The 24,353-nt window shown below is 38.6% G+C and overlaps 1 protein-coding gene and 1 pseudogene across 3 annotated transcripts in view; both read left to right on the forward strand.

Moving 5' to 3' along the window:
* The window catches only part of LOC115227832 (chromatin assembly factor 1 subunit A-A), a 66,394-nt gene that overhangs the window by 34,735 nt on the left and 7,306 nt on the right, over positions 1–24,353 (forward strand). For all 3 annotated transcript variants that reach the window (XM_036498755.1, XM_029798553.2, XM_029798555.2), the window contains 8 exons: positions 1,110–1,232; positions 6,811–6,953; positions 8,262–8,343; positions 9,682–9,759; positions 12,232–12,357; positions 14,494–14,570; positions 19,254–19,422; positions 23,935–24,012. In XM_036498755.1, the coding sequence (XP_036354648.1) occupies positions 1,110–1,232; positions 6,811–6,953; positions 8,262–8,343; positions 9,682–9,759; positions 12,232–12,357; positions 14,494–14,570; positions 19,254–19,422; positions 23,935–24,012 (876 nt within the window). The remainder of the gene's footprint in view (positions 1–1,109; positions 1,233–6,810; positions 6,954–8,261; positions 8,344–9,681; positions 9,760–12,231; positions 12,358–14,493; positions 14,571–19,253; positions 19,423–23,934; positions 24,013–24,353) is intronic.
* Positions 254–372, forward strand: LOC115227833 (annotated as a pseudogene).

Here is a 24,353-nt window from a genome sequence, read left to right on the forward strand (position 1 = left end):
TTTGTAGACGAATGAATCGATACTCGTGCTTGGTGTTTTTGTTTATTTTAAGCCTAGTACTTATTCTGTTTGTCTCTTTTGCTGAACTGTTAAATTATGGGGACATAAACGCATCAACAGTGAGGTGGGTATGAACACAGACACAAAGACACACTCATATTTCACCAACCCTCAGATGTTTCCAAGAAAGATGATATTTTGCTTTGGTCAGGCATGTTTTTTCTCATAGACGTTTCAAGACGAACAACATATGGTTTACGGCCATATCACATTGAAAGCACCGGCTCTCGTCTGATCACCAAAGTTAAGCAACATCAAGCCTAGTTAGTACATAGATGGGTGACCGCTTGGGAAACCCAGGTGCTGTAAGCGTCACACATTTATAGGAGGTCCGTTGCAGTCTAGTCTGGATTTAACATTCTCTATCTTAGTCGTCCATGTTCATTCTTATCTTTGTTGATCCTGACTTAGAGAATGAGATGTGTTCTATTGTTTGTTTCAGGCATCATAGAGACTAGTGTGTAGTTCCTTGACAACGGCGGTGCATCAGCATGGCCGCAGCTATCTGCTGAAATTACAGCAAAAAGAAAGAATTGTTTGTATGATGGTGATGCTTGTTTACGACCACCACTTAGTGTCAAGACGTGCACACACACACAAAAACAAACATACATTGGGCTTCTTTCAGTTTCCATCTACCAAATCCTCTCACAAAACTGTTCATCATCATCATCATTTAGCGTCCGCTTTCCATGCTAGCATGGGTTGGACGGTTGAACTGGGGTCTGTGAAGCCAGGAGGCTGCATCAGGCCCAGTCTGATCTGGCAGTGTTTCTACGGCTGGATGCCCTTCCTAACGCCAACCACTCCGTGAGTGTAGTGGGTGCTTTTCACGTGCCACCCACACAGCTATAATATAGTAAAAGACATTTACCCAAGGTACCATGCTATAGGACTGAACCCAAAACCACGTGGTTGGAAAGCAAACATCTTAACAACACAACCACATCTGCACCAAATTTAGTAAAATGTCAAAAGTTAAGATAAACTTTACAGTTTCTCATCTGGGTTTCTATATTATCGGTTTCTCTCTCTCTCTCTCTCTCTAGCGACGACGAAGCGATCCGATAAGGCAGAAAATCAAGGAGGAGAGGGAAAAGGAACGATTGAAGAGGAAAGAGGAAAAAGAAAATGAACGACTGCAGAAACTACAACAACGTAAAGAAGATAAGGTGAGCAGATGTTGTTTTTACAAATCTTTATATATAAAAGTAAGGTTGTGTGTCTGTCTCCTACGATTTAGATTCCTAACTACTCCCACATTTTGCAGTGCAGTTTAACCAAAACCGGGTATCTTATAGTTGTGATTCATATCGAGCCCTTCGATGAGTCTACGATTTTAAAAACAAATTTACCATCATTTTTTTCCATTTTAATGCATTTTTTCGCTATTATATAAGGGAAGTAACTCTCTAAAAATGTCTACGATGAGTCAACGATTTAAAAAAAAAATTTACCATAGTTTTTTTTCCATTTTTTTGCTATTTTTTGGCTATAACTCTCTAAAAATGCTTATATAGTTATTCCCCTTACAAACCCGAGCAACGCCAGGTGATACTGCTAGTATTTATATAAATTAGAAAAAAAACCACCTTTTATGAATTCAATAATGAAAAATTAAATTATACCATTTAGAAAAATTAAATCTTATGGAAAGATTAAATATAAGATAAAACATAACAATGATTAAGTAATGTGCAAAATAATAAATAAAACGTGTATATTTAATCTTTCTATAAGATTTAATTTTTCTAAATGGTTATAATTTAATTTTTCATTAATGAATTGATAAAAGGTGGCTTTTTTCTAATTTACATATATATTATATTTTGTGAAATTCGATTTAGTATTTCTAAATTGAATTTTTCCCTGTAAGTTTGGAATAATATTCCCTCATCTTATTATTATTATTGTATATATATATGTGATGCTCCGAAATGGGTCTCAGGGAGTAGCGTCCTGAGCTAGTTTTCCACCACATTTCTCAAAAATCATGCTAGAGGCCTTGGTCTCAGGACTACTCATGTCTAGAAATTGAGGCTGAGGGTAAGCAAGAGCATGCTCCCCGTAGAACATCCATTTCCAAATCTCAAAAAAAGTCTCATGGTAGCAAAGGTTGGGGGTGGGCTGCACCTGCCTACCTTGGTTACTATGGCATTGAGGTACATCCAGCCACTCCCGTTAACGGGGACAAAACCCACATTTAAAACACTGGATGAAGATGATGGTGATGATATATGATGGGCTCCTTTCAGTTTCCATCTACCAAATCCATTCACAAGGCCCAAGGTGCTATGCATTGGGACTGAGCTCAGTACCATGTGGTTGGGAAGCAAGCTTCTTACCACACAGCCATGCCTGCACCTAATAATACTTTTTCCTACAAAATTTTTTGGGAAGGGGATAAACTGATTAGGATCTTTTCGGTTTGAACGGCAGTTTTTTCTAGCGGTGTCGTATGAAATTGTCACCCATAATTATGACCCTAGTATCGATCTATTGCATTTCAATCTATTTTACGGTTATTGTTAGTTAGGATGGGGGGAAGGGTATCTTTTTTTCTTCACAAATGTAAATAAACCCGATCTGTTTTTTAAACGAGGGACATATTCATACGGCACAGAATGTTGTTTACCTCAATGGACGTCAGTGATTGGTTGAAATTGCAGAAAAAAACAACAAATATCTTACAAACTATAGAATTTTCTCAATAAAGCCAAGAGAAAAAGATGTTTTATAAACACATTCTACCAGTATACGAAGTTTAAAATTTTTTAGTTACCTAGAAATTATGTTAAAAACTGCCGTTCAAACCGAAAAGATCCACTGATTACATCAACTCCAGTTCTCAACCGGTACTTGTTCCATCAACCCTGCCAAAAGAGCTAAAAAGCAAAGACCACTTTGGCAGAAACCAGAAGAAATGCTGCTAAGCATTCTCTTGTGTGTGCTAATGATTCATCCAGTGCTTGGACCCTAACCCTGTCACACTGTGATCTTGTTATTGTGTGAATAACGGGAGTGGCTGGATGTACCTCAATGCCATAGCAACCAAGGTAGGCAGGTGCAGCCCACCCCCAACCTTTGCTATCATGAGACTTTTTTTGAGATTTGGAAATGGATTTTCTACAGGGAGCATGCTCTTGCTTACCCCCAGCCTCAGTTTCTAGCCATGAGTAGTCCTGAGACCAAGGCCTCTACCATGATTTTTGAGAAATGTGATGGAAAACTAGCTCAGGACGCTACTCCCTGAGACCCCTTTCGGAGCACCACACACATATATATATATATATATATATATAATAATAATAAGATGAGGGAATATTATTCCAAACTTACAGGGAAAAATTCTCTGCTGGATTCCCGGTAAAATGGTAAGGAAGAACACATGCGTTTTGCTCGGCATGTTAACGATTCTGCCAGCTCTTGTTGCCTAGACAATAATAATGATGATAATAATAATAACTGTTCCAAATTTTGCCACAAGACCAGCAATTTTGGGGAAGTGGATGAGTTGATTACATTGACCCCAGTATTCAACTGGTACTTATTTTATTGACCCCGAAAGGATGAAAGGCAGAGTCGACCTTAGTGGAATTTGAACTCAGAACATAGTGATGGGTGATATACTGCTAAGCATTTTTGTCCAGTGTGCTAACGATTCTGCCAGCTCACCACCTAAATAATAATAATAATAATAATAATAATTTATTCAAAATTTGGTGAATGGGGATTAGGAGATATTATTGGCCTCAGTTGTTCTTATAAACATCTCATTTTTAAATTGTGGAGAGATGAAAGGGGGTGTTGGTCACAGTTCTTTAGGTTCATTCTTTGTTATGCATAATATCTATCTATATTGTCCTGTCTTGTCTCATAGGCCTTTAGCATTCAGATTACTCTCAAATGTGATGCTTATTTATTTACATTATTTTAAATTAATCATGCCAAGTGAAATTGTAGTTGTGGCCGATAGCAGTGCCATCTGACTGGCGCATAAAAAGCACCATTTGAGCGTTGGGCCTCTTGGAGGCAGTGACAGATGACCGAGACTTTTGGCGATATACTGTGCTTGTGTAGACCTGTCAAGCGAAGTGAGACCGTAGTGTTGACCGATGCCGGTGTCAGGTCAATGGCACGTAAAAAAACATCCGCTACATTCTCAGTACGGTTGGCGTTAGGGAGGGCATCCAGCTGTAGAGACCGTGCCAAATCAGATCAGAATCTGGTGCAGCTCCCCAGCATACCAGCTTTCAGTCAAACCATCCAACCATGCCAGCATGGAAAGCGGACGTTACATGATGATGATGTGATTGTTTATTTTAACAATGATATTGCAGGGTAGGTGTGAGGGGCCAGCTCTGGCCGGATCGGACATAAAAACAAAATGAATATTTTGGCCTGATATGGGCAGTTTAAATCAGGACTGTGGAGTTGGAAATAACTAAGGAGTAGCTGGAGTCAGAGTTGGTATAGTTTTACTGACTCCGACTCCAACCCATAATAACTTTCTTCTTTAATATAAACCAGTTATAACCTATAGGCCTACTCAAAGTACAAGCGTATGTATATGCTTTATGAGATAAGCAGACCACAATCACTTAATTGCATAAAGAGGAGTCAGAGTCGCCAATAGTAGAGGAGTTAGAGTCAAAGGTTATTGTTTTGACTCCGCAGCCCTGGTTTAAATGCTAAAAGGTTAAATTAGCTCCTATTCAATAACCGAAGCCAAGAAAAAAACTGACTCATCTTCTCTGATTGTTTGTTTTTTTAGATTTGGACCTAGTTTCAACCTCTCATGTATAAATGAGAGAAAATGAAAAGGAGAGGGGTTGATATAGAGGTGTGTTTGTCTATACACATGCATTTAGTTTGTATATACATACATTAAGCGAGAGAGAGGTACATGCATACATATAGTCTTTGTGTGTGAATAAGATATACAAAACCGAAATCGATCAACATCAATGGAAATTGGAGCTGTGATGCCAGTGCCGGTGGCACGTAAGCTAACCATCCGAATGTGGCCATTGCTAGCGCCGCCCCGACAGGCCTCCGTGCCAGTGGCACGTAAAAAGCACCATCCGACCATAGCCGTTTGCCAGCCCCGTCTGGCACCTGTGTCGGTGACACGTAAAAAGCACCCACTACACTCACGGAGTGGTTGGCGTTAGGAAGGACATCCAGCCGTAGAAACATTGCCAGATCAGACTGGGCCTGGTGCAGCCTTCTGGCCTCCCCGACCCCAGTTGAACTGTCCAACCCATGCTAGCATGGAAAGCGGATGCTAAATGATGATGATGATGATGATTATGTATGTACCTTCCGACCTATAATTTTAGCACTCCCTCTATAATGGCCAAACAAAAGGCTACTTACTCTGGCCTAGAAATTGACTAGCGAATGTCTAGTTGTTAAATGAGGTCATTGTATTAAAATCAACTTATTTTTTTTTGCTACACATTGCCTAACTACTAAATGTGTCACATCAAATTAATATACGCCCAATTATTATTATTATGGCGAAGGTGGTGAGCTGGTAGAATTGTTAGCACACCTAGTGAAATGCTTAGTGGTATTTGAGCTGGCAGAAACGTTAGCACGCCGGGTGAAATGCTTAGCTGTATTTCGTCTGCCGTTGCCTTGTGAGTTCAATTTCCGCCGAGGTCGACTTTGCCTTTCATCCTTTTGGGGTCGATAAATTAAGTACCAGTTACGAACTGGGGTCGATGTAATCGACTTAATACCTATGTCTGTCCTTGTTTGTCCCCTCTATGTTTAGCCCCTTGTGGGTAATAAAGAAATAAGAAACATTAGTACGCTGGGCGAAGTGCTTAGCGGTATTTCGTCTGCCGTTGCGTTGTGAGTTCAATTTCCGCCGAGGTCGACTTTGCCTTTCATCCTTTCGGGGTCGATGTAATCGACTTAATACCTATGTCTGTCCTTGTTTGTCCCCTCTATGTTTAGCCCCTTGTGGGTAATAAAGAAATAGGTATTTTGTCTGGCTTTACATTCTGAGTTCAAATTCTGCTGAGATTGACTTTGCCTTTCATCCTTTTGGTGTTGATAAAATGAGTACCAGTTGAGTACTGGGGTTGATGTAATCAACTTAAAACCTCTCCTCCCCGAAATTTCAGACCTTGTACCTAGAGTACAAAAGAATAAAATAAGTACGAGTTGATTACTGAGGATCGATGAAATTGGCTGGCCCACCTCCCACAAAATTTCAGGACTTATGCCTGTAGTAGAAAGAATTATTATTATTATTATTATTAATAATAATAATAAGGTGGTGCGGTGGCAGAATCGTTAGCATGTTGGCATTTCCTTTGTCTTAATGTTCTAAGTTCAACTTCTGCCAAGGTCAACTTTTCCTTTCAGCCTTTCAGGACCGATAAATTAAGTACCAGTTGAGCACTGGGGTCAATGTAATTGACACGCCCCTTTCCTCAAAGTTGTTGGCCTTGTACCAAAATTTCAAGTTTTGTACCTAGAAATAGTTATAATAATATTTTTATTATTGTTATTATTATTTTATGTTATATTATTCTGTTCTGTTCTGAGTTCAAATTCTGCTGAGGTCAACTTTGCCTTTCATCCTTTCAGGGTTGATTAAATAAATACCAGTTACATACTGGGGTCGATATAATCGACTTAATCCCTTCCCTTGAATTTGAATCCTTGTGCTTCCAGTAGAAAGGATTATTGTTATATATTTTTCTAAAGTTACTTTCTGTTTGTATAACTCAGGAGAGGAAATCTCTAGAACGGCAACACCTAAAGATACAGAAAGATAAAGAGCGTTTGGAGAAGGAGAAGCAGCGAGAGATGGAACGACTGGAGAAAGAAAAACTGAAAGATGAACTGCGTCGTAAGAAGCAAGATATGATAGAGTGAGTCTTGTTTCCAAAACTAAGTTCTATGTTTGTTTCTTTGTTTTCTGCATTTACATTTCATGAAAGCGCATGGCTGAGTGGTTAGGGTAACTGGCTCTCAATCGTAAGGTCATGAGTTTAAATTACAGTGATGCGTTGTGTCCTTGAGCAAGACACTTTATTTCATGTTGCTTCAGTCCGCCCAGCTAGCAAAAGTTAACTAGTAGCTGTATTTTGAAGGTACTACTCTGTGTCATACTGAACCTCCCTGGATGCCCTTCCTAACACCGACCATCCTGCAGAGTGGACAGTGTGTTTTTTATGTGGCACAAGCACAGGGAGGCTGGTTTCGGCACGGTTTTTTTTTAACAGCTGGATGCCCTTCCAAACACCAAGAACTTTACAGTGTGGACTGAATGCTTTTATGTGGCATCGGCACTGGCAGGGTCACCAAGTAACTTGCAAGACAAAGGTCCCTTGAGAGGAGAGGGAGCATTAGAGGGGGTGATTAGGTGATCTTGGGTCAGATGGTGAATGGTTAGTGTGTGACAGACAGAAACAGATGACTTACAATAAAATGAGATCTTGTCAGGCACAGAGGAGTCATTAACCTGCTATGTATAAACCTTTAGCATTCAGACTATTCTATCAAATATAATAATAATAATAACGGAAGTCTGTTGGGGTTCGACAATGACGTCAATGACGCCGGATGTGGGAGCGGAACCCAAAGGCAGACGCGCAGATGCGGCCACATGTTGGCCACGTAACAGCAGAAGCAGGGTTGGGGATCCTCTCTCTTTTCAGGCTTGTTGCTTCTGGTCCAGGATCTTGAGGCGCTTTTCCTCGAACAGCCTAACACCCTTTTGGACAGCTGTACGCCAGGCGCCATGGTTAGAGGCAAGCGATTCCCAGCCACGGGCTGAAATGCTGCAGGCCTCAAGGGAAGTTTTCAGGCTGTCCTTGTATCACCTCAGTGGCCTTCCAGGATTTCTTGTTCCAGAAGCCAACTCAGAGAAGAAGATCATCTTTGGTAGATGCACGTTGTCCATTCGAACTACATGTCCGACCTACCGGAGCTGGGCCTTCATGATGAGGGCTTTGATCCCGGGCATTTGCCTTTGTGATTCTGTCCATTAATTTACCTTCAATCATTACTTTGAACTGTAAAAGCAACTATTTAATTTTTTTTTTTGCTCAGGCGCAGGGTGGGGCCAAGACTGAGAGGGTTAAAATAATGATGTCAAAGTTAAATCTTCAGTTCCTTCTCTTGATTTTTATTTCTTTTTATGTCTTTTGTCCTTTTTTTTACCATTTGCTTTACAGAGCAAAACTGGAGGAAAAACGTAAGAAAGATGAGGAGAGGAAAATAAAAGAGGAAGAGAAAGTGAAGGAGAAGGAAGAGGAAGTAAGTTATATCCATCTGTCACAACTAGTCAGTTTGTCTGTCTGTGTGACTACGTCTACCAGTGTCTTTTGATACAGACATTGTCTTGAAATTTCTTCTTGTTCTAGAATATAAAATGCATTCATTTTAACATTTTTAAATTCAAACCTGTCATTGCAATTTTTTATTAAAAATATTTACCATTAGAGACTTAGGTACTTAATTTTATAGGTGCAGACACTCATATATGTTTTAATTTACTGCTGTTTCAATTGCATGTACTGAGTTTTTCTACAGCCCTGCAAGCTTCTGCAATATCAGTGAATGTTTTGTTTCTTTTTTTCCTTTATACCAAGGTATAAATTTTAAGCAGGTGTGATTAAGAAGCCTAGGCTCTCTCACTGTGCAGTATCTTGGGCAGATGTCTTCTGCTATATAGCCCTATATAACCTTGTAGGTGGTTGGTGATTTGTTGTGCTTGAGATTTGTCAAGCCAAGTGAAATTGTGGATGTGGCCAGTGCTGGTGATGCATAAAAGGAAACCATTACACCTTTAGAGTGGTTGGCATTACGAAGGGCATCCAACCATAGAAACCAAGCCAAAATCAGACTGGAACCTGGTGCCGTTCTCTGGCTTACCAGTTACAGTCAAACTGTTTAACTCATGCTAGCATGGAAAATGGATGCTAAATGACGATGATGAGGAAACTGTAAGGAAGCCCATCATGTGTATGTTCTGCACCACTGCTTGGTAACTCCTGCTGGTTTGTTTTCGTCCCTGTAACTTAGTGGTTTGCTAAAGAAAAATTGATAGAATTAGTACCAGGCTTAAAAGTGGTGAGTACTGGAGTCACTTTATTTGAGTAAGCCGTACAAGGTGGTGCTCCAGCATGGTCGCAGTCTGATATGAGTAAAACAAAAGATGATGACAACGTCCAATGTTGAATGTCCTTCATTTCAATTCTGATGTCTTTAGATACATGGTTCAGTGGTTAGAGTATCAAGCTCACAATCATGAAGTAGTGAGTTCGATTCCTGGACCAGGCTGTGTGTTGTGTTCTTGGGCAAAACACTTCGCGTTGCTCCGGTTCACATTGCTTATCTGTAGAAATGACTTGTGATGTTTACTGGTGCCAAGCTGTATTGGCCCCTTTGCCTTTCCCTTGGATAACATCGGTTACATGGAGAAGAGAGGCTGGCATGCATAGGTAACTGCTGGTCTTCCATAAATAACCGTGCCCAGACTTATACCGCGGTGGGTAAATTTCTAGGTGCAATCCCATGGCCATTCATGACCCAAGGGGGTCTTTACCCTTTACACTAGATCTTGATTAGATTATGTCATCTCATTTGTTTCAGATGAGAAAACAACAAAGAAGAAAAGCAGCTTTCCAGAACTATTTTGTACAGAAACCTAAGAGTAAACCAGTTGCTAAGGTTTGTTGAACATTTTTCTGCTTCATCCGTTGTGTGTGTGTGACTGTGTTTGTGTTGTTTGCATAATTATTTTTAAACAAAACAAGCATTTTTACCTTTCTTTTGATATGCTCTGTGTTTCTTTCAATTAGTTTTAAATATAACAAAGAATTTACTAAAATAACTTCGTTATCATTAACCCTTTCGTTACTGTATTTATTTTGAGATGCTCTGTGTTTCTTTCATTTACTTTAAATATAACAACGAATTTAGTAAAATAACTCATTTATCATTCAACTAGTGTCAGGAACATAAATTGTGACTAAGGTTTAGGGGAAGATTTTAATTCGAAACTTATGAAAACAAGACATTTGTACTCAGAGCCAGAGCCGGTTTCAGCCGGGTTGGTAACGAAAGGGTTAAGCTGATGTTAAGAACATAAATTGTGACTAAGGCTTGGTAGATTTTAATTCAGAACTTTTGGAAACAAGACATCTGTACTACATAGCCAGAGCCAGAACTGGTTTCGGCTGGGTTGGTATCAAAAGGGTTAAAAGATTTTTTTTATCTTTTGTTTATTACTAGACATAAGTTTCATAAACTACAAAATATAAATATCCACACTACCACCCCTGAAACGTACCTGTTATAACTCTTTAACTGTATGTGACGGTATTTAGAATGCCCAAACTTATTTCTGCAAATGTGCTAAGCACTGATGCTGACCATAAGGAGGTTCAATTTCTGAAGGGCTGCTTAAAAGGGGCCCTACTACCCCCCCCCCCCCATCCATTTTTACTGCATTTCCTCTTATGCTTATTGACTAAACTATGAACTCCCATGGTATGAAATTCATTGCCATTGCTTCAAATTGGTCACCAATGCCATTTATCCAGTTTAAAATGTAGTAAAAATAGGGAGGCTAGTGGGTGGGGGGGCAATTAGGCAGCACTTTAACCCTTTAGTATTTAAGCCGGCCAAAATATTTAATCTGTTTTATGTTCAGACTGACCAGATCCAGGCCCTCACACCTACCCTACAATGTTATTCTACATTAAGTAATTACACCATCAAGATCTTGAAGATATGAGATAATGCATGATTAATTCAAATCAATGTGAATCAATAAGCATTATGTTTGATTGATAATCTGAACACTAAAGGGTTAAGAATATAAAACCCCTTAGGACATTCCTTGTGATTAGAGGCGGTGCTAGTTTGAGTTTCGTTGTCCTTGCACCAATGGTCTCGGAGGAATTAATGGACAGAGAAACACCACTCAGATTTATAATAGGATTGTATTTCGAGTATTAATTCCAGGTCAGTTCAGATTGGTAAATACCAAACATTTCTTCTATCTTTGTATTTTACTACTTCAGATTTTTCACATGTGTTCTGCTGGTCATAAACAAAAGGGAGGGACATTAAATATGACACTTCTACAAGGACAGCATGGACTCACTGCACAAACTCTTTTTGCTATAGATCTCCTTCAGTAGGGTTGACTTCAGGCTAGCAACTACAATAACAAAATAGATAAACACACGGGAACATGAATGTGAAACTAGTGGACGGTGTGAATTAAAATAATATAACGAACTGAAAGAAATGAATTTCACTGAATGCTTTTTTTGTGGTCTCGTATATGTTTTAATTTACTGCTGTTTCAATTGCATGTACTGAGTTTTTCTACAGCCCTGCAAGCTTCTGCAATATCAGTGAATGTTTTGTTTCTTTTTTTTCCTTTATACCAAGGTACAAATTTTAAGCAGGTGATAAATGGCTGCACAACATCAATAAACCTCAAGAAAGGTGAAACAAATCTATTGTTCTTGTGAGTCATTGCAGAGATGATTGTCTTGCTCTAATATATATATATTTTTATATATAATGTGTGTGTTACTGTGCTGGTGACATGCAAAAGGCACCCACTACTCTATTGGAGTGGCTGATGTTAGGAAGGGCATCCAGCTGTAGAAACCATGCCAAATCAGACCGGAACCTGGTACAGCTCACTGGCTTGCTAGTTCCAGTCAAACTGTCTAACCCATGCCAGCATGGGAAGTGGAAGGTAGATGGCAGCACTGCTGCTACATATATATATATATATATATTCTGTTAAAGAAGGTGCTGAGCTGGCGGAATCTGTTCAGTGCCAGACAAAATACTTAACAGCATTTCTTCTGATTCTTTACGTTCTGAGATCAAATGCTGTTGAGGCCAACTTTGCTTTTCATCCATTCAGGGTCAATGAAGTTTACATTTGAGCACTAGGTTCTCCTTTGTCTCAGAATTGCTGGCCTTTGCCAAAATTAGAAGTATGTATTGTTTTTAACATGAGTTTTGGATGAGATTTTATCTCAGACAATTTCAGAAATTCATGCCCTCTAATGATGTGTATACATTTAGTATGATATACAGATGGCTATTTTAATTTATTTTCATTTATGTTATAAGTATTCAATTATTTCATTTTGTATTATTTATGAACAGCCAAAGGAGCATTCTGGCATGTTTATGCCATTTGAGGTGAAGAAAGACATGCGCATGGCACCGGCAGACAGACGATCTCTTTCCAAAGAATCTATGGACAAATTGGATGAAATTATGAATATTCAGGTTTGTTTTCTGGACAATTCTTGCTTGATGCATTGATGTGTGTGTGTGTGGATGGATGGATCTATGTATGTGTCTGTTTTTCTATTTAAAGCTACCTACCTATCCACCTTCCCACCCTTCTCCTGTTTCTCACCATTTGAGAGACGCATTTTTGATGTTGACATTATGACTGGTTGCTCTGAGCTTTTGATGGCCTCTGGAATATAAATGTTCCTTAACTTGAAAAAGGAAAAAGTAGGTGGCAACAGAAATAACATCTGGCCGTGAAATTCTGTGTCAAAACCAATTCCTATCCAAGCCATGCTAGCATGGTAAAATAGGCATTGGCTTTGTGGTTAAGAGTGTGGGCTACTAATCCAAAATTCCAAGTTTGATTCCAAGCAGTAACCTGAATACGAATAATATCGAAAAATACCTTAGGAATGAGAACCCAAGTTTGAAATTTCCCCAAGACATCTGATGAAGGCTGGGGGTATATCAGCTGAAACATTGTGTTAACAACGAACAAGATGAAGACAAATATCCACTAAATAATGTGCATAATTCCTCATCTCTTAAATATAGAACTGTAACGGCATTAAGTGTGGAGGCGCGTGGCTTAGTGGTGAGGGTGTCAGCATCATGATCGTAAGATTGTGGTTTCGATTCCTGGACCGGGCGACTCGTTGTGTTCTTGAGCAAAACACTTCTCGTTACTCCAGTCCACTCAGCTGGCAAAAATGAGTAACGCTGCGATGGACTGGCGTCCCGTCCAGCTGGGGAACACATACACCATTGAAACCGAGAAACCGGGCCCATGAGCCTGGCTAGGCTTGAAAAGGGTGCATTTATTATTTTTTTTTAAGGGCATTAAGTAAATAAATGAAGGAGATATATATGTAGCTAGGTGTAGGCATGGCTGTCTGGTAAGAAGTTTGCTTCTCAACCACATGGTTCCAGGTTCTCTCCCCTTGCATGGTACCTTGGGCGGGTGTGTTCTACTGACCAAAGCCTTGTGAGTGGATTTGGTAGACGGAAACTGAAAGAAGCCCATTGTGTGTGTGTGTGTCATTGTCTTTGTCCCCTGCCATCGCTTTACAACCAGTGTTGGTTTGTTTTCGTCCTTGTAACTTGGCAGTTTGGCAAAAAGACCGATAGAATACGTTTCAGGCTTTACAAATAGATAATACTTTGTTTGACTAAAATTCTAAAGTGCCCCAGCATGGCCACAGTTTAATAACTGAAACATGTAAAAAGCTATATACATGGGTAGTTATTTATATACATTTCCACCCAGTGTTCAGCTAATTGAACAACCTGTAAGAGTTTCAATGGAATACAGTCTCAGTGAATGTGCCAAAGCTGAGTTTCCAGAACTTCAGATATAGTGAAAACAGTACATCTTATTGCATTTAATGACCATGTCAGTGGGAAGGACAAACAGAAAGAGTAATAGACACACTGCCAATTATATTAGTAAATGCCTGATTTTAGACATTTAAGGAAGAAGTGTTGTTTTAGTCTTTGGGATGATAAATGGCTAAAGGTAGTCAAATTAATTGTCCTAACTATATGTGACTGTCTTAACCCTTTTGATACCAGCCCATCTGATACTGCCTTTGGTTCTGTGAGTTACAAACTGCTTGCTTTAAAGTGGTCTAAATTAAAATTCTAGGTTAATTTATGTCCCAAACGTAGCTTAACCTATTATTATTTGAATTACTCTGTCAAGCATAATATTTATTATCTTGAATTAATCATGCATTGTCTCATAGCTTCGAGATTTCAATGAGTGATTGATTATTTTTAGAATGACATTGTAGGACAGGTGTAAGACGTTGGATCTGGCCAATTTCAGCATGAAACAGATAGAATATTTGGGTGAAATATGACTGGTTTAAATGCTTAAGAGTTTATAAGTTGTTTTACTGTATTTCTCATTGTTTGAAATCATTTGAAATAAAGAGGTGTTTTTCAATAGAAATTTAGTGACAACTGAGTTAATTTGATAAATACCACACTGTTTTAGCATGGACAGAATGTAAAGGACAGCTATATCTAGTATGTATGTGTGTGTGTGTGTGTGTGAGAGAGAGAGAAAGAGTGAGTGTATATATGTGTTTATAAGATATTAATGATGTATTTCTATTATTGTAGGATCACCAGCCTTTGTATCAAGCTGAGTTGAAATCTAATGGCTTCACACCCAGGAAATCTGGGAAGACCTGGCCTAGGTAAGACATTGTTGTTGTTGCTCATTATTCATCATCACCACCACCACTATCGCCACCACCATCATCTAGAATTTTGGTTTATGCTTGTTGTTTTTTCTTTTTTCATTTTGGTGTAAATTTATGTGGTTATTGGTATATCAATCTAGTAATATATAAGAAATCATTATCATCACCAATATTTTTATTATTATTATTATTATTATTATTATTATTTTTTGTTTGGCTCGGGTTTGGTCTTATTCCTGGTAGGAATTATGTGGATAGCTGGTTACTACCTGTAACCTTAGGTATCCACAACTTTTCTGCAGTCTTTCAAGTGCTTAGAACCCTCCTGATAATCCTTGCTGTCCCGAAGAGACGAAGGCATTCTATTTCAACCTCCTTCAGCCATTTGTCTATGTCTTGGCTTACTGTTCCCAAAGCACCAATTATTATAGGCATGTCCTTTACTGTTCACATGCTCCAAATTCTTCCTGAAATAGGAAGAGTTTTTATTATTAAGGCGCTGAGTGAAATGCTATGCCTGTCGCTACACTCTGAGTTCAAATTTCACCAAGGTCGACTTTGCCTTTCATCCTTTCAGGGTCAATAAATTAAGTACTAGTGAAACACTACCTACCCCTTTCCCCAAATTTCAGGCCTTGTGCCTATAGTAGAAAAGATTATTATTATTATATTATTATTATTATTTTTTGTTTGGCTCGGGTTTGGTCTTATTCCTGGTAGGAATTATGTGGATAGCTGGTTACTACCTGTAACCTTAGGTATCCACAACTTTTCTGCAGTCTTTCAAGTGCTTAGAACCCTCCTGATAATCCTTGCTGTCCCGAAGAGACGAAGGCATTCTATTTCAACCTCCTTCAGCCATTTGTCTATGTCTTGGCTTACTGTTCCCAAAGCACCAATTATTATAGGCATGTCCTTTACTGTTCACATGCTCCAAATTCTTCCTGAAATAGGAAGAGTTTTTATTATTAAGGCGCTGAGTGAAATGCTATGCCTGTCGCTACACTCTGAGTTCAAATTTCACCAAGGTCGACTTTGCCTTTCATCCTTTCAGGGTCAATAAATTAAGTACTAGTGAAACACTACCTACCCCTTTCCCCAAATTTCAGGCCTTGTGCCTATAGTAGAAAAGATTATTATTATTATATTATTATTATTATTTTTTGTTTGGCTCGGGTTTGGTCTTATTCCTGGTAGGAATTATGTGGATAGCTGGTTACTACCTGTAACCTTAGGTATCCACAACTTTTCTGCAGTCTTTCAAGTGCTTAGAACCCTCCTGATAATCCTTGCTGTCCCGAAGAGACGAAGGCATTCTATTTCAACCTCCTTCAGCCATTTGTCTATGTCTTGGCTTACTGTTCCCAAAGCACCAATTATTATAGGCATGTCCTTTACTGTTCACATGCTCCAAATTCTTCCTGAAATAGGAAGAGTTTTTATTATTAAGGCGCTGAGTGAAATGCTATGCCTGTCGCTACACTCTGAGTTCAAATTTCACCAAGGTCGACTTTGCCTTTCATCCTTTCAGGGTCAATAAATTAAGTACTAGTGAAACACTACCTACCCCTTTCCCCAAATTTCAGGCCTTGTGCCTATAGTAGAAAAGATTATTATTATTATTATTATTACAATATGTTTGACTCTTGCTTTGTATTTGTACAAGTTGACTCCAAGTCTCACCCGGAGACCTCAAGAGACAACAAGTTAGGAGTTCAAGTTGGTATTCTGCTTAGGGTGTCATATATTTGGTTTTGCACATAGAGAAAATTATAAGTTGGTTTTAAAATTTGAGATTACGTAAACAGTATTTTACGTAGGATACGGGCAGTTCACATGAACACTATTGTTTGAATTTCTGCCATTTTGGGGCTTTCTGGTATCTGAGCTAGGTAGGAATCAGCCACTTTTGCTATCATTCCTGGGGCACCTTTGACAATAAGTATTGTTTTAGTCTTGAAGTTCCACAATTTGCCAATTTCTTTTTCAAGATCTTTATATTTGCTTAGTTTTTGGTAGGTCTTGACAGATACATTTATGTTGATTGGAACTGTCATATCAATGAAGAGGCATGATTTTTGCCTGAAGTCCTTCAATATAATGTCTGTCAGTTTGCACAGTGAAGTTCAGAAGAATGAGATGTCATTTTCAAGTACCGGAGGTGGTTTGTGTTCCCACCAATTTTTATCATGAGGCAGGTGCTGGTTTTTGCAAATTACCCTGTGAAAATACTGTGCTGCTCTATCATACTCTGTAGGCGCAAGAAGACTGCACATGGAGACAACATGACCAATGGTTTCATTTTGTTGTTTACATACTTGACATGTTGGGCTACTGCCGTTCTTTAATATGTTGGCATGGTAGTTCTTTGTAGATTGGCATTGATCTTGAGCTGCTATAATAAACCCTTCTGTTTTTGATTTTAAATCAGAAGACACTAACCATTGATGGCTAAGGGTTTTGTCAACATCAGCATTATTAGCTCTCTTTGGGTATTTGGCATTGAGAAGTTTTTCTTGCCATTTATCAGTAAGAATATCTGAGGCAGCAGTTTTAGCACGGGTTTTCATATGCTTAGCTTTTCTGTACTTGTTTCCAGTACATCTAATTCTGGGATTCGTTGTATTTGGAATTCACTTAGATTTTCCTTTGCCTGTTTTGTTTCTGAGTATGATGCTTTCTTGTTTTCATGCTTTAAGACAAGTTTTAACATCAAGTCATCAGAGTTTTTCAGGTAGGTGTCTAGGCCAATTGTGGCAATCTTCATTGTTAATTCCAGTTGTAAAAGTCCATGGCCTCCCTCTTTTCTTCGCAGATAAAGTCGTTCTATATCTACCTTAGGGTGGTGCATTCTATCCATTGTCAACAATTTTCGTATTTTTCTGTCAAGATTACATATTTCAGTTATTGACCAGTTAACAATAGTGAAACTGTAAGTCGTGACCGGTATGGCTAAAGTATTGATCGCTTCGATCCTGTTGCTTGCATTCAGCTGTATTTTAAGGATTGCCTTTACCCTGCGATAACATTCTCTTCTGATCCTTTCCCTCATCATTGAATGTTTGATTCCATCACATTCAAATACCCCAAGGTATTTGTAGCTCTCTGCTGATTCTAACTCCTCCTTTATGACATTCTGTTGGTCAAGATTAACATTGGATGTCTCTCTCATTTTTCCTTTGATAAAAGTAGCTTTTACACATTTATTGCAGCCAAATTGCATCCTGATGTCATCACAGAATTAACAATTGCTAATAAGCCCTGTAGTTATTGGTAATTTTTCGCAAAGAGCTTTAAATCATCCATGTAAAAGAGATAGTTTATATTTTTATCAAACATTTTATAGCCATATTGTACATCATTGAGCAATTTCAAGAGATGTATTAAGGCTAGACAAAGACATTCTATTTCAATCTCCTTCAGCCATTTGTCTGTCTTGGTTTACTGTTCCCGAAGCACCAATTATAAGGTTGTCCCAAAAGTTCGTAGAAAGTCTTGGAAAATAATGGTCTTTATTTTGAGGAATAATTTTTGTTGTTTTTGTTAGTACTTGGCGAGTAAAAATTCAATTTTCGCAAGTGTTTACGAACTTTTGGGACAACCTAATATTATAGGCATGTCCTTTACTGTTCACATGCTCCAAATTCTGGATCTTTTCAGTTTGAACGGCAGTTTTTCTAGCAGTATCATATGAAATTGTCACCCATAATTATGACCCTAGTATCGATCTATTGCATTTCAATCTGTTTTAGGGTTAGAGTTAGTTGGGGGGGGGGTATCTTTTTTTCTTCACAAATGTAAATAAACCCAAATCTATTTCTTAAATGAGGGACATATTCATACGGCACAGAATGTTTTTTACCTCAATAGACGTCAGTGATTGGTTGAAATTGCAGAAATTGAAGAAGAAAAAAAACAACAAATATCTTACAAACTATAGAATTTTCTCAATAAAGCCAAGAGAAAAAGATGTTTTATAAACACATTCTACCAGTATACGAAGTTTAAAATTTTTTAGTTACCTAGAAATTATGTTAAAAACTGCCGTTCAAACCGAAAAGATCCCAAATTCTTCCTAAAGTAGGAATTATTATTATTATTAAGGCGCTAGGCAAAATGCTTTGCCTATCACTACATTCTGAGTGGTGATATTATTATTATTATTGTTACTCTTATGAAGGAAGTGAGCTGGCAGAATTGTAAGCATGCCAAACAAAAATGCTAAATGGAATTTCGTCTGTTTATACTTTCTGAATTCAAATTCTGCCTAGGTTTACATTGCCTATCATCATTTTGGAGTAGATGTAATCAACTATTCAATTATCTGCAACCTTTCCTGCCTTGTGTCTGCAGTAGAAATGATTATTATTCTCACTGTTGTGCCGGTGCCACATAAAAATTACCCATGCTGGCACCATGTGTAAAGCACTGGTATTGGTGCCACATAAAAAGCACCCGGTAAACTCTGGTTGGCATTAGGAAAGGAAAGGCATCCAGCCGTAGAAACTCTGCTAAAGCAGACAAATGGAGCCTTGTGCAGCTCTCCAGCTTGCCAGTTTCTGTCAATCTGTCCGACCCATGCCAGCATGAAAAACAGATGTTATATGATGAGGATGAGGATGATGATGTATCTTCTAATGCAATTGTGTTTTTTTTTCCATTCTGTTGCTGCTTCAGGGAAGGCGACCAGGTTGATGATATTTCACACGAAGACGACGTTGTGAAGAAGGTGACTTATCATGTCAAACTGTTGCAGTTTCACACCAACTACCGTCCTCCTTATTATGGCACCTGGAGGAAATCCAGCAATGTCTTGTTAGCCAAAAATCCATGGAAGAAAGATACGGTATGCTGCTGTGTTTTTTTTTGTGTGTGTGATTGGTTTTGTCCCCCATGTTCCCATGTTTTATTTCTCTCTGATCTCCTCCGTGACATAACACTGTGTTGCTTTGTATCAGTTCGCCAGTCCTGAAGAACATGATGTTGTGAGAATTGTATTAATCTGCATAGGGGATGTTTTGGCATTGCTGATTCAATGCTGACTTACTTGCCATTGGATGTTTTAATGTTTCTGTTATGCTTTGTCTGTATGCGTAATGTCCTCTCTCTCTCTCTGCAAGCATCTAGTTATGTTTGCATGTATGTGTAATATATCTCTCTCTCTTTCTCTTATTTCTCTGAGCATCTAGTTATGTTAGTCTCTATCATCCTCATCATCTATGTTTGTGTTTCTTATCTTCTCTTTCTCTCTCTGAGTCACTGACTCTGTGTATATGTGTACATAGGCGCAGGAGTGGCTTTGTGGTAAGTAGCTTGCTTACCAACCACATGGTTCCGGGTTCAGTCCCACTGCGGGGCACCTTGGGCAAGTGTCTTCTGCTATAGCCTCGGGCCGACCAATGCCTTGTGAGTGGATTTGGTTGACAGAAACTGAAAGAAGCCTGTCGTATATATGTATATATATATATGTATGTGTTTGTCCCCCTAGCATTGCTTGACAACCGATGCTGGTGTGTTTATGTCTCCGTCACTTAGCGGTTCGGCAAAAGACACCGATAGAATAAGTACTAGGCTTACACAGAATAAGTCCCGGGGTCGATTTGCTCGACTAAAGGCGGTGCTCCAGCATGGCCGCAGTCAAATGACTGAAACAGGTAAAAGAGTATATATTTGCCTCGTGTGCAAAAACATGTAAAATGTCCAAACAGATCTGTTCAATCATCTCATTCTTGGCTAACACTGGAACTCTCCGATGTAAGGGAGAACTCTGATCCCTTTTCTTCATTCATTTCTGTTGTGTTACAGAATTGCCAAAGTGCAGGCTTGGCTGTGTGGTTAAGAAGCTCATTTTGCAGCCATGTGGGTTTGAGTTCAGTCCTACTGCATGGATCCTTAGACAAGTGTCTTCTATATCCCTGGGCTGATCAATGCCTTGTGTAAGCCAGTTGGATATTTGTATGTATGTGTGTGTGTGTGTATGTATGTATGAATGAGCAGAATAAAGCATGAGTTTTTTTCTTATATTATTATAATGTAATTAATTAAATAATCTTTACATGTGTTTCATTAGCAAATGCTGGTATGTTGTGTGGTAGTCGTTACGTAGACAATTGCACCATCACATTGAAATACCAGATCTTCAGAAAATAATAATTTGATCTATAGTTATTTACCAAGCTCAGTTGGCTGGCTAAATATGGACTATATATATAATGATTATTTCACTTAGACTGATAATGCTTTGGATCTGCTCAGGAATAAATCTGATCCAACTCTCTTCCATCATATACACCTACACACATGCACACAAATATATATATATATATATATATATATATACTTTTGGCGCAGGAGTGGCTGTGTGGTAACTAGCTTGCTTACCAACCACATGGTTCCGGGTTCAGTCCTACTGCGTGGCACCTAGGGCAAATGTCTTCTACTATAGCCTTGGGCTGACCAAAGCCTTGTGAGTGAATTTGGTAGACGGAAACTGAAAAGAAGCCTGTCGTATATATGTATACATATATATGTATATTTGTGTCTGTGTTTGTCTCCCTTCCCCCAACATCGCTTGTCAACCGATGGTGGTGTGTTTACATCCCCATAACTTAGTGGTTCCACAAAAGAGACTGATATAATAAGTACTAAGCTTACAAAGAATAATCCTGGGTTCGACTAAAGGTGGTGCTCCAGCATGGCTGCTGTCAAATGACTGAAATAAGTAAAAGAGTTAAAGATATTTTATATATGTATATATAATCCATGTGGCCTAAAGTTTCATGGTTGTGTATGACAGGTTTGTTGTGTGGTAAGGAGTTTGCCTCTCAACCTCATAGTTTCGGGTTCATTCACAGTGTGGCACCCTGGACAAATGTTATCTACTATAACCCCAGGCCACACAAGTTCTTTTGAGTAGATTTGCTAAGCAGAAACTGCAAGAAGTCTGTTGTGTGTGTGTGTGTGTGTGTGTGTGTATGTATGTATATATATATATATAAAATATTAGGAAAAAAACACCTTTTATCAATTCAAAATGAATAATTAAATTACACCATCTAGAAAATTACTTATAATAGAAAAGTTAAAATTAAAATAACAATTAAAAAGTAGTTAAAAGGTGTTTTTTTTCTAATATTTTATATATATATTATATTGTGTGGAATTTGATTTAGTATTTCTAAATTGAATTCTTTTTCCTTGTAAGTTTGGATTTTATTCCCTCAAATAATAATTATATATATATATATATATACAGGCGCAGGAGTGGCTGTGTGGTAAGTAGCTTGCTAACCAACCACATGGTTCCGGGTTCAGTCCCACTGCGTGGCATTTTGGGCAAGTGTCTTCTGCTATAGCCCTGGGCCGACCAATGCCTTGTGAGTGGATTTGGTAGACGGAAACTGAAAAGAAGCCTGTCGTATATATGTATATATATATATATATATAGTTAATCCAAACAAGAAAACACAAAAAACACAACAACGCTAGGACTTAGAACAAATATAGTATTATTGGATGCTCAGGAAAGAAGGGAAGAAGGAGGGTTTAACGTTTCGAGCGTAGCTCTTTGTCGGAAACATAGGAGAAGGGAAGACAGAGGAAAAAAAATCGCCAACGGTACACACGAGGTCACATTTTTTCAATATATATATATATATATATTTGTATGTGTGTTTGTCCCCCTAGCATTGCTTGACAACTGATGCTGGTGTGTTTACGTCCCCGTTCGGCAAAAGAGACCGATAGAATAAGTACTGGGCTTACAAAGAATATGTCCTGGGGTTGATTTGGTCGACTAAAGGCGGTGCTCCAACATGGCCGCAGTCAAATGACTGAAACAAGTAAAAGAGAGTAAAGAGTATACCATGTATACTCAAGTAGTAGTCGATCTCATGTAAAAGTCGACCCTAGTATTTCACGAACAACTGGACATTTGTGGGTCAAGGTACCATATAAAATTGTGTGGTTACCTTCCTGTAGCCTGCTCTGCAGGTGGAATGTTTGCTGCTTATAGTAAAACACCATTTAATAGCGGGCACCACACATCTGTTGATGGGTGTTGCATCACCATTTCTAAAATGTACACACAGGATATTCCGCAAGCACAATAAGCATATCAGTCATACTCTCATTGTTTACATGGTGAGAAACGTGTTTCACAGATGGCCCTTTTGGCGAACACTGACAAATGCCATTATCTGAATTCGAACAAAGGCATGACTTTGGTAAGCCTAAAAACATTCAATTAATCGCTAGACCTTTATATCTTACTAGGATGTGTGTTTTGCTAATAATACTGTAATTTGTTGTGTTTTTGTTTTCATTCGCTTAGAGATCAGTTGGGCCTGTTGTTGTTGATTGATATGGTACTTTGGATTCTAGCTTGAATTTCAGCCCCTCAAAAGTAGTATCCATGTAATAGTTGACCCCATAAATTTGACTTTAAAAATGGTCTAAAAAATTTGGCTTTTACACGTGTACACACACACATGCGCGCGCCTGTTTGCAGTTAAAACCAAAACGGTAAAATTAATAAAGTGGCACCGGCAATTGCTAGAAATGAGTCAAAATTTAACTCAAACAACCATATAAAGCACTAACCTCAATGAGGTATATGGGAATTCACATGTATATACATAGGCGCAGGAGTGACTGTGTGGTAAGTAGCTTGCTAACCAACCACATGGTTCCGGGTTCAGTCCCACTTCGTGGCATCTTGGGCAAGTGTCTTCTGCTATAGCCCTGGGCCGACCAATGCCTTGTGAGTGGATTTGGTAGACGGAAACTGAAAGAAGCCTGTCGTATATATATATATGTGTTTGTGTGTCAGTGTTTGTGTCCCTAGCATTGCTTGACAACCGATGCTGGTGTGTTTATGTCCCCGTCACTTAGCTGTTCGGCAAAAGAGACCGATAGATTAAGTACAGGGCTTACAAAGAATAAGTACCGGGCTCGATTTGCTCGACTAAAGGCAGTGCTCCAGCATGGCCGCAGTCAAATGACTGAAACAAGTAAAAGAGAGTAAAGAGTATGTGTATTTTATATATGAAGACCAAGTGTATTTTTTTTGTTTTTTTGCATCATTCTCTCTCTCCATATATATGTGTGTGTGTCTGTCTGTTAATCTCCCACTGTTGCTTGACAGTCCATTTTTGTTTTTATGTTTGTGTGTCTCAGCGATTCAGCAAGTGACCTATGAAATAAATACCAAACCCAAAAAATAATGGGGTCGATTTGTTCAACCGAAACCCTTTGGAAATAAAAGACACCCACACACATGCACACACCCACATGCGCATGTGTCCTGTTTGATGTTGTGTGGAAAGATGGCTTCAGTGTTTATATATTTCCATTTCAGGCACTTTTTGATTACGAAGTTGATAGTGATGATGAATGGGAAGAAGAAGAACCAGGGGAGAGTTTATCTTCATCTGAGGTAAGTTGATTTTTTTTTTTACCTGTTTCATTTTTAACCCTTTTGTTACTAACCCGGCCAAAACCGGCTCTGGCTCTGAGTATGAATGTCTTGTTTTCATAAGTTTTGAATTAAAATCTTCCACGAAACCTTAGTCACAATTTATGTTCCTGACATTAGCTGAATGCTGGCTAAGTTATTTTACTAAATTCTTTGTTATAGTTAAAGTAATTGAAAGAAACACAGAGCATCTCAAAAATAAATACGGTAACGAAAGGGTTAATAGACTTGTTAGATTTTAATCCCTTTATAAAATTATTTAGTAGCAGTAGTCTACATTTAATATAGTTCTCAGGGGCTCT

This window comes from Octopus sinensis, unplaced genomic scaffold, assembly GCF_006345805.1.
Source record: "Octopus sinensis unplaced genomic scaffold, ASM634580v1 Contig07321, whole genome shotgun sequence".
Taxonomy (NCBI): domain Eukaryota; kingdom Metazoa; phylum Mollusca; class Cephalopoda; order Octopoda; family Octopodidae; genus Octopus; species Octopus sinensis.